The sequence below is a fragment of the Ammospiza nelsoni genome, chromosome 3, assembly GCF_027579445.1.
Source record: "Ammospiza nelsoni isolate bAmmNel1 chromosome 3, bAmmNel1.pri, whole genome shotgun sequence".
Taxonomy (NCBI): Eukaryota; Metazoa; Chordata; class Aves; order Passeriformes; family Passerellidae; genus Ammospiza; species Ammospiza nelsoni.
The window spans coordinates 60,656,889-60,671,515 of NC_080635.1; the positions used below are offsets into that span (position 1 = coordinate 60,656,889).

At 37.8% G+C, this 14,627-nt stretch overlaps 1 protein-coding gene across 6 annotated transcripts in view; it reads right to left on the reverse strand.

The window, feature by feature from the left end:
- Window positions 1-1,109: 1,109 nt before the first annotated feature.
- Window positions 1,110-14,627, reverse strand: part of L3MBTL3 (L3MBTL histone methyl-lysine binding protein 3) — a 77,877-nt gene continuing 64,359 nt past the window's right edge. For all 6 annotated transcript variants that reach the window (XM_059468545.1, XM_059468548.1, XM_059468544.1 and 3 more), the window contains exons 18-22: window positions 14,315-14,479; window positions 10,664-10,755; window positions 6,061-6,224; window positions 5,220-5,282; window positions 1,110-2,985 (exon numbers count right to left, since the gene is read on the reverse strand). In XM_059468545.1, the coding sequence (XP_059324528.1) occupies window positions 2,842-2,985; window positions 5,220-5,282; window positions 6,061-6,224; window positions 10,664-10,755; window positions 14,315-14,479 (628 nt within the window). In that variant the 3' untranslated portion in view covers window positions 1,110-2,841. The remainder of the gene's footprint in view (window positions 2,986-5,219; window positions 5,283-6,060; window positions 6,225-10,663; window positions 10,756-14,314; window positions 14,480-14,627) is intronic.

A 14,627-nucleotide genomic window follows, 5' to 3' on the forward strand; every position in this document is an offset into this window, starting at 1 on the left:
CATTGCACGGCTTTGGGCAAGTGCCTGGTGATAGGAACAGCAGCCAGGACCCATTGCATAAATTAGAAATAAAAACTGGCTTTTTATTAAAACACTACTTTCTGTTAGAGACCAATCTCCCACAAGTTCCAAAATGTCAGCGTAGGCAAAGCAGCCTCTGTGGTCACAATGATTCTTTAAACACTCAAACACACAGCCTGGAAGATCACAGAAGCTTTGGTAAATTTTGGCTGTGCAGGGGTGACTCCAAGGCAGTGATGACAGTGGGAGATCCTTCAGGATGAGAGGAGATGGCTGCATTTGATGGCCAAACTCTCCTGCTATAGGCTTCACATGGTTCCAGGGAACCTTTACCAATGTGAGGGCTGGGCTACCACAGATACAAAACAAAAACCAATGCCATTTCAGAGATTCAGTAGGTCTGATGAGTGGTTTTAGTTTCTTTAGTCAACAAAGAAAATTTGTTGACTGTAGTTTTTGTAACAGAGGTGGCTACACTCAGCTACCTCATCACATGGGATACAAAAGTAAGGATTATGTATGTCCTCATTATTGTTTGTGATAGCTGTGTGAATAAAAAGTTGGGCTCAAGTGAGGTTTATTCTCCATCTTGTAAACAGTAATAATTTAAATTAATTTCTTAAACCACAGTACTTTGTAAGTAGTTGTAAATAAAAATCCAGTGAGGTGCTAACATCCCCAGGTAATCTCTGTTGAGCTGCAGATCTCTTTGTTGGTTATCACTGCAGGCTGTAGACCTGGCACACAGGACAGACACAGAGGGTAGAGGAAAATAAACTACACAGAAGGAGACAATGAAAGAAAACAGAAGAATTTAGCTATTTACAGTCCTGCCTGTGCAACTTCAGGTGCTGCTGGTGACAAAGTCCAGGGCTATAAATGGCATTCTGATTGTAGTGGCCAGGGGGATGTGAGCTTTGGGAGTAAGTGTTGAGGGAGAGGGCACACAGCAGTAGCTAAGTTGCTCTTTTAAAACTACTGGCTGCACTGAGCTACAGTGAGAAATCACTCCACACACACACACCCATCAGGAGCAGCTGGGTTCATCTGGGACTCCTGGGCACACACAAAGGTAACAGAGGCTCCAGTTCAGGTTTTATTTGTATTGTAGTACAATAAGAGTGCAATTTGAACGTACACATATTGAACAAAATGTGAAAATATTATTTATGCAATGCTATGGGAGGAAATTAACAGAGCAATGCAACTTACTTAATACTGACCCTGTTTCACCTCATATTATGGCAGGAACCAGTCACCTACATGATCTGGAAGGGACACAGAGAGTGAAAACTTAAGAACTCCAGCCAAAGAAAAGCCTAGCAAAATCTGTGGGAAGATGTAACATTCTCCCAGCTCTGTGCAATGGGGATGTTCTGTTTGTTCTCAGTTCCACAGCTGAGCAACTGCCCACTGCAGCACTGAACAGAGGGCTGCCAAAAACCTGATCCAACTCTTCTCTCTCTTCTTGCAAAGTAATTCTGGAGCAGTCCTCAGTATACAGGTAGCTAGGCTTTCTCCCATATAAAGTGCATCTGGTTTACATCTTGCATGTATATATACCACGTGCAACGACTTTCCCTATAGTAATCCTCCAAGAAAGGAGGTTGCCTCACCTCAGTACCTGCTGGTGGCATCTGCAGCCTGCTAATGACCTGGTGAATTGCATGTATTTTACACCTAGCATGTGCCGGTGCACCACAAGCATTTAAGTATCCTTTTCCCTGTGCTTTGCCTTTCTCCATATGCCTTATCCATTTACAAATCAGAGTTTTCAGCTAGAAAGTGGTGAGAAAAATAATTCTCCCACCCCTGGGAAAGCAAACCGCTGTAGAATATGAAACCAGGGTAGCAGTCCTAGCTTGAGCACAGTTTTTCTCCATTGTTGTGGTAACTATGCTGAAGACTGGGAAGTGCAGACACAATTGAATGTATTTTCTTTTCTGCTAATTTCCTTGCCTCAAATTACTCCTATTTTCTTCCATGTTCTGATGGACTGTAACAGACTCCATATAAATGGCTGGGACTCTATTGTGCAGCATAAACAAAAATCTTCTATGAAGTCAAACTTTATTTTTCAGTTGCAGCCTTCTCTATACTGGTCTTTTGATAAAATACATGAAAGATGCTGGTGGCAAAACTCACGTAACAGCTTTGTAATCGTGCAAAAGTAAAAACATTCAGTTATCAAAAAAGCATTATAATTTCAACCCCAACAAGGTTTGTTTTGTTACAAGCAAACAGACAGTTTTATTATCTGTAAAGTAATATGCTGTAGCATAAAGTGTCACATATGTAACATTAAGTGTTTCATTTTCAAACTATGGCACAAATACACATTAGCCGTAACAGTCTCATCTGGCTACCTGTAGCCTAATTTTTGGCTGATCAGTTTTTATTTTGATAAAATGAAGTAAAAGCTTCTGAAAAGTAAAATGGGTACATGAAGTACAATTCAAGAATCCTTAGAAAATATTAACGTTCCCTTATATAATACAGCATAAATAATTAAGGAAGGTTTTCTTGATGTCCAGAGAGAGTTAGGTATCCTAACCATCCATGGAGAATTAGCGCCATTAGTTTGGTAAATGAGACCAGCTGACTCGGGTGTCACACAGTACCTTCTCAAAAGCTTGAACACTTCCCAGAAGGATTCAGATGTGTACTGGCTCCAGGAGATTATAAATAGTCCACGAGTGCTGAACTTCAGTTTCTTCCTTTCTGAGAGTCCTTACTCAACACTTCTAGTGAGTCTTTGTGCTTTGAATAAAACATGAGCTCCAGTGGAGAAAGCCAGTTCGTGCACATTTTCCATTATCTTCAAAGTTCATTGTGTGAATTTTTCTCTGCAGCTTTGAACATCAGAATGGAATTAAAGATTTTTAGGGCTGGTCCCAGTTTAATGCTCATTATTTTGACTATGTCTGATTGGGTCATTAGCAGGAATGCTTCTCCATCAATTTGCTTTAAAAGAAAAACACACAAAGCTATTAATAGATTTGACAGTGCAGCAGTATAAGTTTCAGAAAACATGAAAAGAAAAGTCCCAGCAACTTCAGACAAAGTTAAGGACTGGCTGAATACAAGCACTTTCAAATGCTTTCAGGAGCTTTGATTTCAACCTTCAGACAGATCAGCTAGTCTAAGAGAACAGGATGATCTTCTTCTGCTCAAAAACAACCGTCTGGCTAATTTTCAGCTAAACGTTTCTCATTTTCATACTGACAATATAAAACCTATTGAAGGGTAAAGAGGGTAAATTAAGTGTAATTCAACTATACTGAAGCACAGCAATGCTTTTAAACATCTTAGCTATTCGTTTTATGCCAGCATCCATAGGAGAAGCTTCTGGATCTCTCTCCCAGCTATAGAGCTGGAATCCCCTTCAGACCAACACTTCTCTGCTCACTAAATAGCAAATTGAAATTAATTTGATCCCAGATGAAAATAGGGGCAAGGCTAATAAAACTGCCTCTTGGACACAAACATAACAGAACATTTCAAAACACAGAATATTTTTAATTTGTATTGTTGATATTTTACTAAACTTTACAAATGAACATTCTCCTGTAAGCAAATCACTCTCTCAGCAGGAGTGCTAAATCCCAACAGGAAGAGCCCCCAGGGTCCTCACTTCAGGGGCTTCAATGGGGCCAACATTTCCTATCTAAGCTTTTGATCACTTAGGTATCTAAAGCCAGACTTGGTGGGCTCAGAACTTAAAGTGTGTGAACTTGGGGCCCCCCAAATAAAAAGCTGAAGCATCTTAACAGAAGCAGGCTGAAGGTTCATTTCCATATAGAAGTTTGAACCAGCATCTTCTACCTCCTGATGTCAGCCAGTCCATGCCTCAATGACCTCATTGACCTCAGTGGGGGACATTTAATTTACTAGTCACAGACAAAGCCTGAGAGGCTGAATCCTAGAGAAGGGAAATATTTTCTCACACCTCTGAGAATGAAAGTGTTAAGAATTCAGCATCTCTGTGGCACTTGCTGTTTGCTGACTTGATTAGCAATATGCCAACTTTTATTTCTAAATTAATTGATGAGACACCCTAAGTGACATAGGGAACAATCCAGGCTTGAATACTAAAATGCTCAACATCTGAGCTAGTGCCAAATGCCCAGAGATGCAGCCTCTCAGTCCTTTGATAAGCAGCTGTAATAGTCATTACAGTCTACAGCACAGCCTGAAAGCTTCTGTTGCAGGAGATTAGCAGGGCCATTTGTATGCATTTTCCTCAGGAGGTGCCTTCCCAAGTTTAAGCAGCAAAATTATTCTTCACTTGAAAGGCTGGCTGACTCTGCCCATTCAGGTTGTCTGGCTGGGATAAGCACCTGATCACTCTGGCATCTGTGATCAAACTGCCTTCTTGAAGCTAAGCATTAACATTAAGGAATAACAAAACTCTGAGCAGAAAAAAAAAAAAAGACAATCTAGTTTATAAGGCCTAATGTATCTAAAACCCTATCCATTCCTAATGACAACTTTGGAAAAACAATCTCAGATGACAGAAATGCACACCTGACATGCTCACAAAGTGAGTACATGCTCCTTTGAACCTCATCAGAACCTTCAGATCTTCTCACTGCTGAGTTAAATCACATTCATAAATTGGCTATATCAGGAGGAAGAGCATCAATAGCTAAATGTGATGAGACAAGATGCAAGGAGTTTTAAGGGGCGGTTATCTCAAACTACTGTTCTGCTTTGTTTTACTTATTAACATCCTGGAGAACTAAAATAACATCCTTGCTTACAAATCTTGTCCAATCAGACCAAGAGAGAACAGTAGTAAATCAAAAAGTTTGTAAGTAATTTCAATTGCCAGGAACAAAGATGGAAAAATACCTGGCTGACACTTGGCTGGTTTTCTCTTTACTTTCTTCCTATTTCATGACCTGAAAACCAACCTAATCTTCCATACATTTGCATCTGACTTTAAACAATGTGGCACTGAAATGGGTTGTCCCAGGAGGCGGCGGAGTCACCATCCCTGGAAGAGTTTAAGAGGCATCTGGGTCTGGTGCTGATTGGCAAGGTTTGGAGGCTAGAGGGATAGCGCTAGGTTGGAGGATTAGACCTAATATTTTAAAGAGCTCTTCTAACCCTGATTCTCTGATTCCATACACTTCATTCTACTAATTTGTATGTATTTCTACCAAGCTTTCTTGTCTCTGTCCTTTTTTACGCACCTCATCTTTAAACACCTTGCCATGTTCTTCACATCCTGGTAAACTTCGTATAAATTCAGAGACCTGCCACCAAAGCATACAACAAAAGATTTAGTTAGACTCATATTTTCTCAAAATAGTCTTTAAGGCTGACAATCATTAAAGTCTTTTAGCTATTGTTTTTACAGTCTCATATTAGGTGTTCCACCTTGTTCTGTAAGTGCATAGAGTCATGCTTCTTTTGTTCTCTGATTAAATGAGATCCAACTGCCTCGGGTGCAGAGAACAGTCACAGGTACTTGTGAAAGTAAAGCAATTATGAGATTCTGTCTGCCCAAGCATTGCTACATACCCAAACAGAGGCTCTAATCTTAAAATCAGGTGCTATGGCCTGACCATATCCATACAGTTCCTCTCTGCACTGTATAATCTCTCTCCAAAGCAGTGTGCCACATCCAAACTATGCACAAGGAATAGCTGCTTGCTCCATGCAGACCCCTACACTGGGGTCCATTCCTCCAGAATGTTTGTGTGGGGACTAGATGTTGGTAGTGGAGACCATGAGCACTTGATATGCTGGACCATACATTTACCATTTCTCTTTAGAACACCAGTGAATATGCTTTTATATATATACATACACACATATTTATCTGCATCAATACGCATATGAATGAATACTTCTGCTTCTGGAGCTGGATGGCAGCAGGATGAGCATTTTAGGGATCACTTACATTAGATTTGCCTGAGTCTAATCCTCTGAGTAGTCATGTACTATTCTTAATCTATGGAGATAATCTAAAGCTCTAAATCAGACTTCATAGACAGTGGTAGTAAGACAGAAGACAAAGAGGGAACCTACCTCATCTGTACTCCACTTAGAAACTTTGCTGGCTGGGATCCCAGCCACACTTGGAAGGAGCTTGCTCTGCTGTTCCCAGCGCAAGGGCAGGCCAGGGATTTGCAACTTAGAAGACACGATAACTGGTTGGGAGAGAAGCCTCTGCGTGTTGGGTTCTTCAACATCTTCAGCAACAGGAAACACGAATTAAATCCTCAATGATGAGATCAGTCATGGGAAAAGCACATTCATTTCTATTCATGGGCCTCCCTACACAAGCTGTACAGTTTTGCTTGAATAGTAAAATGCCATGAATGCCAAACCAGAATTGGAAGTGCCATGACTGTTCTTCCACTAGTATGACTATCATCATATTGGCTCTCTATAAATATAACTACTCCTACATGGAAGAAGTCTCTTTCAACACAACACAATTCCATGCCATCAGATCTGTTAACATAACACACCACAGGTCAAACAATTTAAAATATTTTGGTACAATAAATGACACTAATATTTAATAGTAGTACAGCAATACAAGAATTAACTTAATTTTGCGGTTGAGCTGTTAGAAAATCAAAAGCAGCACTGCACTGCTACAAAATTCCAAGTGAATCAGTTATACAGTCCCAGCCCACACAACATTTATGGCTCATCCACAACAAAATGTTTTTCAGTTCTTCTGAGGAAAAAACGCAAATGTCCGCAAATTCTCTGCTTCCACTTTAATTGAATGTTTTGTTTGGAAAATAACATTAAACTCCTCCGTGCTGCATTTTATCTCACTCATCGGTATTGGAAGGAATGATCTCCCATCCCACTGTCCCCAAAGGTAATGCACTGGTGGGAGGCTGCCTTCAGACACACGCTGCTGATGTCTGGAAAAAAGCAGCAGCTGCAGATGTGTGCAGCAGGAAAGAGTGAAGAGTGATACCTCAAATGATGTCAAACTGCATATGACATCCCTACTCATTTAGATCCATTGGCAATGCAAAAGCAGCACGCCTGCTCTCTGAACTCAGGCCCAAGTACTTCCCAATTGCCAACTCTGATTGTGGAAAACCTCTGAAATTCACTTCTTAAGGAACAGCCAACAATGTACACTCTTAATGCCTAATATTCCTTAATGACATGGTTCATACAGTTACTCACAAATCCCTATGCTATTTTTGTTGGGATTGTTCATTTCTGTTGCAGTTTCATTCTACTTTCACTTTTGAGAAGCTGCTATTAACCACAATGTTCTAGTTTTCACACATTTGCACCCAACAACTAGGGCACAAATTCCCATTATGGATTTTTGCCAGCACAGTGGGGCTGGTCTATAATACACCTAATATAGGATGTTACCACATTTGCTTGTGTTGTTCTGCTCCTCGAGCCTAGTTTTTTGTTACTTTCAAGATCTATCCTCATTTCTTATTAATGCCTATTATTCTGAAGTTGACTCTTAAGCCATTTAGTCAGCACTGTCAGCCCACTCATTCATTTCTTTTAAAATAGACTCCTTAATATTTTATTACCATTACACTCCCATTCTTCAAAGAGAGTTCCCTAAATGTCTTTTTACACTTCACTGTTGTGTTACAAATGCTCCTTAGAGCCTCTAATACTAATAAAAATCTCAGTGAGAAAGGAATGTAAAAGGTAGAAAAATGTAAAGCATATTTTACAGAACAGTATCTTTCTAATTGTTCCTCAAATCCCCTCCCTATCCTTACCCTCTCATCTTTTCCTTCTAGACAAGGTCTCTCAAGAGTTGGAAATGTTAAGTGTTCAGCTATTTTTTCCTTTCATTCACAAAACATGCAATATGTTGATAGTGCCACATAAATAATAAATAGCAGACTGTAATGCTGTGTGAAGAAAATACCACACAAATCACACCCTGTATTCACATATATAAATATATGCATGCACACAACAGCACATAGGTACAGGCAAAATAATGAGCAGCATTCTCAGGCAGTGTAGTATCTGCCTCACAGGCAAGGCAAAGAGCACCAGTGGACCATGTAAAGTACATTTCACTCAACTAAATTGAAGAAATTAAAAATAAAAGTCCCTAGCCCTATGGCAGATAAAACCACAACAGCAAAAAAGAGGAAATTTAGATTTAGTGTGGGTAACCTTGTAACAGGAAGCCCAGAACACACCGCTTTGGCTACAATCTATATCTCTAATACCAGACGGTTAAAAGTTTTCCCTATCCTCTGGAGTATGGAATGCTCTGGAGTATTTCTCACTCTGCATGCTCTGCTTCCCATAGAGAGGCAATCTGTCTTTCTGGGCCACAGAAAATATGAGATCTATTCCAAGTTATGTCTCAACTGGGACATTTGGAAGATTAACTTGAGGTGAACCAGAGATTAGCCAGTTTCATCACAGAACCACAGCTTCTTCAAGCACTGAAGTGAAGAAAGAAAATCTGCTTGCCAGCTCCACAAGACAGCAGCCAGATGCACAAAGTTCACAGTTTTAAATCTTAACCATGTCTTTTCTGATCACATTTTGCTTCAGCATCCTGCCTTTACGTTGTTCTTACTTTACACCACCTTGTTATCCTTCTCTCTGAGAGTTCATCTCTATCTTCCTAATGAGTTACCACAGAACAAAATATAAACTTATATTTCATAGAAGGTAAGTGGCAAATACTTTCTGCATTAATGAGAGACCATTAACACTGCTCAGTGCCTCCTGCATGGGTCTAGCTCTTAGCATATGTAAGGTTTTTAAGCACAAGATTTATGCCCATAAAAAAGTTAGTATGAATGGGCAGTGATTTCAGTAGAGTTATTTAGCTCCAAATAATCTTTCTCCAAACAAAGGAAGACAGTAGTACACATTTTATAAAGTTATCAGTAGGGAACTGGTCAAGTGAGTATGGCAAAAGTAGGCTGAAGAATAATAAGGTAAGTGACATGCCAAAAAAAAACAGGGCAAAAAGCACAGGTACCAACAGTGACAGTTCCTAAATGCACAATTATTTTATCTTGAGATTTCCATGACCATGATAGCAAGACTTTAATGATCCATTTTCCTCTTACAGTTTAAATGTGCCATCCTACTTAAACACATAATAACATAACATCATTATGTGTTTAAAAAGGACAGATTTTTCCAGACGATGATGTAAGAAAATGTTCTATTTTCCTAAATCTAACTATGCAAGAACCTAGCAAGCAGAGGTGTCAATTTTGTCAAACTCAAAATGCTTCACAAAATCAGGCCAGCTTTCTTAGAATTAAAAGAACAATTTAAAATGTTCCCAACTACTTGAATTTTTTTGTGTCAAACAATGCAAAAGTTAACATCAAAACTGCATATTTCCTTCCCACTGAAACAAAATAGCTAAAATTACTAAAAAGTCTCTTCTATAACACTAATACAGTTTTTTCACAGCTCCTACAGTAGATGGAATCTCTCAAATTTTACATTCACCAGAGTGCCTCATATCTGTCTGAAAAGTACTGGCAGATAAATAATGTCTTAAGATAAAAAAAATACACGAGGTAAATATTTAAAAATAAACCACTACCTCAATTTTATCTTTATGCAAGCTCTACCAGTCTCAAAGAATTTCCTGCATTTTACAGAGATGAGCTCACTTAAAAGGCAAGACATGTAGCTCTTGAAGAAACAGTTACTCAAGCCAATTACTCAGTTTTGATGAAAGCTTTCAAAGTGTTGTTGTACAAAAAATTGCTGAAGAAAATAATCTAAAAATACAAGGAATTAAGATTAGAAAATTAAGATACATAACTTGCATTGACCTTGTATCAGTTAATAAAATAATTGCAGCAAAGCTGCACTGCAACAATGCACTGACTTGGTCTAATAACAAACCTGGTACTAAGATTTACACATGAAAAAATCAGCAAATATAAGACTGATATTCTGGATTTGTGCTGTATTCTTTCTAAACAATGAGGATAAAAATTATTAATGAACAGCTGCTTCCATCTGTCCAAGTGGATCTGTGATCAGCCAAGAGTTTTGCTACAGCTGTACATACAGCCACTCAGAATCACTGAACAGAAGAAAAGTCCACATTGGAAGAAACCTTTGGAGACCATATGAGAACTTTCCTGTCTCACCAATGAGGAGCCACAATCTGGCCATCACCCTCAACAAGACTGAGGCTGGGTTAAATAAGACACCTTAATTTTGCATTGTATCTGTAATGTGTAAGTACTTTAAATTTCAATATATTTTCAAGGCAATAAGTGAATCTTATATCTTTACAATTCAGACTGGTTTAATAAACTATTTTGAAAAGTCAGTAGAAAAACATCATTGAAATGAGATTTTTATATTGCTGTTCATTTTGCACCCATCCTTACACCTGTGATAAAGTTCTTGGAAAAACCTTTGATGGTTACAAGCTAATCTCCTGAACAGGTAGGGGGAAGAGTTGCTGAATTTTGCCCTTTAAGGAACATCCCTTTGGAAATTCCTTCCAAATTTGCCCCAGACCAGGACATAGTGCTGAAAGTGTTTTTGGACACAGACAGCGAATGTAGAAAATAATTCGCAATACAGTTTCAGGAGAATTTCAAGGGACATCAAACTTCTTCACTTCTGCAGATTTTAATTTGAAACAAATTAAGAACTGCCAATTTACCTTTGATTTCGTTTGAAATGAGCAGCTTATTTTCTGTCTCCTCATCTTCACACTCTTTGTGCTTTATGGCATCCTTTGTTTGTAGTACTCCACTGAGGAAAAGAAGATGTTCAATTTTTATTAGTACATCATAAAAATCACTGAGCATGATAAAATCTCTTGCTAGCAATACTACTGACACACCAGGATTCCCACACAAAAGATGCTGTATCATTATAAAATAAATAAAGAGGATCTTATTTCTGACTTACACAGAATGGCATGACTACTGACATGAATTTTGCAAAGAAGGCTCAAGAATAGTGTAAACTAATATTATGTAAAGCATACCAACACACTTGACTTAATAACTGAAACTGGAAAATATACAAATGGAGGTAGTGGATGTGTCCACATCATAAGGTGGGAAGAGTGAAACCCACATATATATCTGTGTGTCCTACAAAGCCTGGCTGGTTATGCAGCCCATTTGCAGGAGCTGTCTGAAACAACACTTACTCCTTTTCCTCTGCCCAACATTCTTCTCTACAGGGCATCAACTCCTTGTCCGTACAGTTACTGACACCCTGTTATGCAGCTGCTAATGATCCCAAAAATATCACCAAAAACATTTATATTCCTTTGCATCTGCTTTTGCATTACTTCTTATCCAGCTGCTCCCTAAGCTTGCCAGCCCAAAAATTTGCAGAGAGGGAATGTCTTTCCCCCTGTTGAGAAAAACCAGGCAAGAGATGTGGAAATAAGAGAATTTCTCAAGGTGGGGATGTATGGGGTGTGTACATTCCCATCCTAAAGTCAGCCCTTGGGAAGTTCCTTTTCAAACTCTGCCTTCAGAAGGCATTTCCAGATGTATTTCCTGGTACTTCCTGGTGTCTTACAAATGTGAAGTGATATTAATTTGATGACATTATGTGTCTACTTACTTCGACTTTTTAAGAATTTCAGAACACTTTGGTTGATTCTTACTAAACCATCACAGATACTCAGAGCACTCGGAGATACCAAATACATAATGAGCATTTTCTAAAAATAGACACCAAACAGAATGATTCTTAGAGTCAAGTCTACAAGAAATCTCACTACTGTATGAACTGATGCTTTACTATCTACCACAGAAGGAGTCAAGAACACCTTAACAAATGTCAAAATCACAGAGGAAAAGCAGATGTACACCTAACACTTTGTTAGGCATCAAGATTAGCTAAGCTCAAAACACAAATCCATAGAAGAAACAGACCTATTTAATTCCACTGTTTACATTTATATTATTGAATACCATTTATATATTATATACAAGAAAACATTTGTGACTGAATCAAGTAGGAGCTTCAGGTTCACTGACTTCAACAGAAATACAATTATCACACTAGTAATGGTGCAAAATGAACACTGCAGATCAGGAAATCCAGCCTTTTTAGTATGACAGGACACAAATAATAATAGTGTGACAACCAATAGCAGAGGAATGCATACAGCAGGCACAACGTCTTGTGCCACAAAAGACTTCTCCACAGTATCTTCCTCAGAAAGATTTACTCACTTAAAACTTATTTTCCAAACTCCACAAACACAGAAAACTTTCTAATTCAGCTAAGGAAGAGATATCACCCAATCCTGTGAGGAAACAAGTACCTCCCTATTTTCTCAAGGGCAATTTTCATAGCAGCATACATACAGAAATTTGACCTCATTAGTTAAATATGACTGTATCATGAATTGAAGGTTTTGGGTAAGAGGCTGGGAGACAAATAGATTTTTTTTAAGAGCCAGTATAATTTGATTCCCAAGTCTGAGTGTTCAGATTCCTTCACTGTAAAGATTTCCAGAATAGAATTTTTATTACAGTGAAATTCTTTTGCTACTCTGAAGATACTTTAAAATTGGATATGCTGTAGGCATAATTTTTATCTTGACTTTTAATCTCAGGAACATTCCAGAGGGACACACTGCAGTATTTATGTATATAATTATATTTTTGAAAACCAAAATTTTCTAGTATACTTGTTTGATGCATAGAGAAAAAAATATAGAGAGAGAAAAGAAAAAGAGTAAGTGGAACCAAGATTAGCTGAGTACCACTTAGATTTAACATGACAAAATAAAACTTATGTTTGGGATCATTTGTGGTTGGTTCCTCAATGAAAGGATTCTATGAAATAGAAGATTACCTTTGAATACAAAGGTATACACAATTGAACTGAAGTCAAACATAATTAAATCCACACTGTGAGCTCAGCAACTAAAGAGCACACAAGTGTGTGTATCTATGTCTTCAATTATGCATGTGTACTTTGAATACACATCTAAAAAGATCCACTGGGTATTGCAATAAGCAGATGCTCAATATTTTATAACCCCAGCAGTTCATATATACCTAATGTTGTGAACATTATTTTTCATGCCTTTTTCAAAGGGAGATTATTCAACTGAAAGTCCTCCATGACTTTGCTGGATACATAATGAATGAGGAAAGCTAGATGATAAAATGCAGCCAGTCATCAGTGTATTCAAACAGTTGAAATACAAGATGCAAAGTCTCTGGATAATTCAAAGCTGGCACAAGACCTATTCTCTTAATAAAACTGACTCAACACAGTGAACAGATAGCACAAGTATTGGTTATTTTAAGTCTTCTAAAGGTAACACTCTCAAAAAAAATAAAAGACAAAAACTTTTTTCTTCAATTAATCTTAAGAGGCAGTCTGTAAAGCCAAAGTATATTTCTAAAAAAAATTTGAATTTATTGTAAGTATGATAAAAATTATGAATTACAACTATTTTTTAACACAGGTTACTTCAAAATTACACTTGAAGCCATCTTCCTTTCTGTGGTGTTTAAATTCACTAGACTATGACTAGTAAATGCTGTTTATTATCCTGAGTTGGAAGGGACCAAATAAAGATCACCAAAGTCCAACTCTTAAGAAAACAGTTCCATTTCAATCATCAGTTTTACTGTGAGCTGTTTTATTTACCATAAAATACCAACTCTCCTGTCTCTGTCTCTCAAAACACTAATATTGTTAACACAGTTCATATATTATAAACACAAAATAATGTAGCTCATGTAAATATATAACAAATGACATCTTCTTCCAGGGTGCCATCTATTTCTGTTTGAAAATAGTCAATAAATTAATGTAGCGATACTGTAACTAATTAAAAGTGTAGGGAATCCTATTGCCTCACATATCCCCATGAAAACACTGAACTGTGTACTTTTAGCTTCAAAGATAGTTTCCAAATTTGCTCTGGAGAAAAATATTTATAGTATAAAAAAGTTCTCATGTCATTTTCTGTCAAAAATACATGCCAGATACTGAAAGATAAATAATTACTTTTCATTTTTCCATGTTTGTACATATTTGTATATATAAAATAATTTGGACACAAACCTAGGAAGAAGAATCTCAATTTCCAATTATTGTATTGTATTTTTCCTCTCCTCTAACATATACTTATTTCTTATACACCCTGTGATACTCCCTTCCCCTCTATTTCTAAGATAAGGAGAGCTGAAGAGCTTCCATCTCCTTCCCCACTGCTTCTAAGAATTCCACAGACAAATCACACTGGACTGCTTTGCCTGGTAAGTTGCATTTTGAACTGACTCCAAACACACTCAATACTTTGAAAGGAACTGAGAGTTACCCAGGTGCCTTCTTTTCTTTCACATTGCATAACAGGGGCTTCTTGCAAGGAGATTTATTTTCTGCATCTTCCAGCTTGGTTGTTTCTGGTACAGTTTTCCCTGATGGTCGATTGTGAGGTGAAGATTTCATACCTACATGACCAGGGCTGGGGCATTTTCTGTCACTGTTTAAAACAAATTAACAAAATGTTTAGAAGTGGAAGCAGCAAAGCTGTTTAATTTATTTTTCTCTCTATGCACAAAAAGGAAACTGAAAACATCCAAGGTGGTTTTTTGGTTAAGAAATACAGAGAAGTTTTTTTACTTGCCACT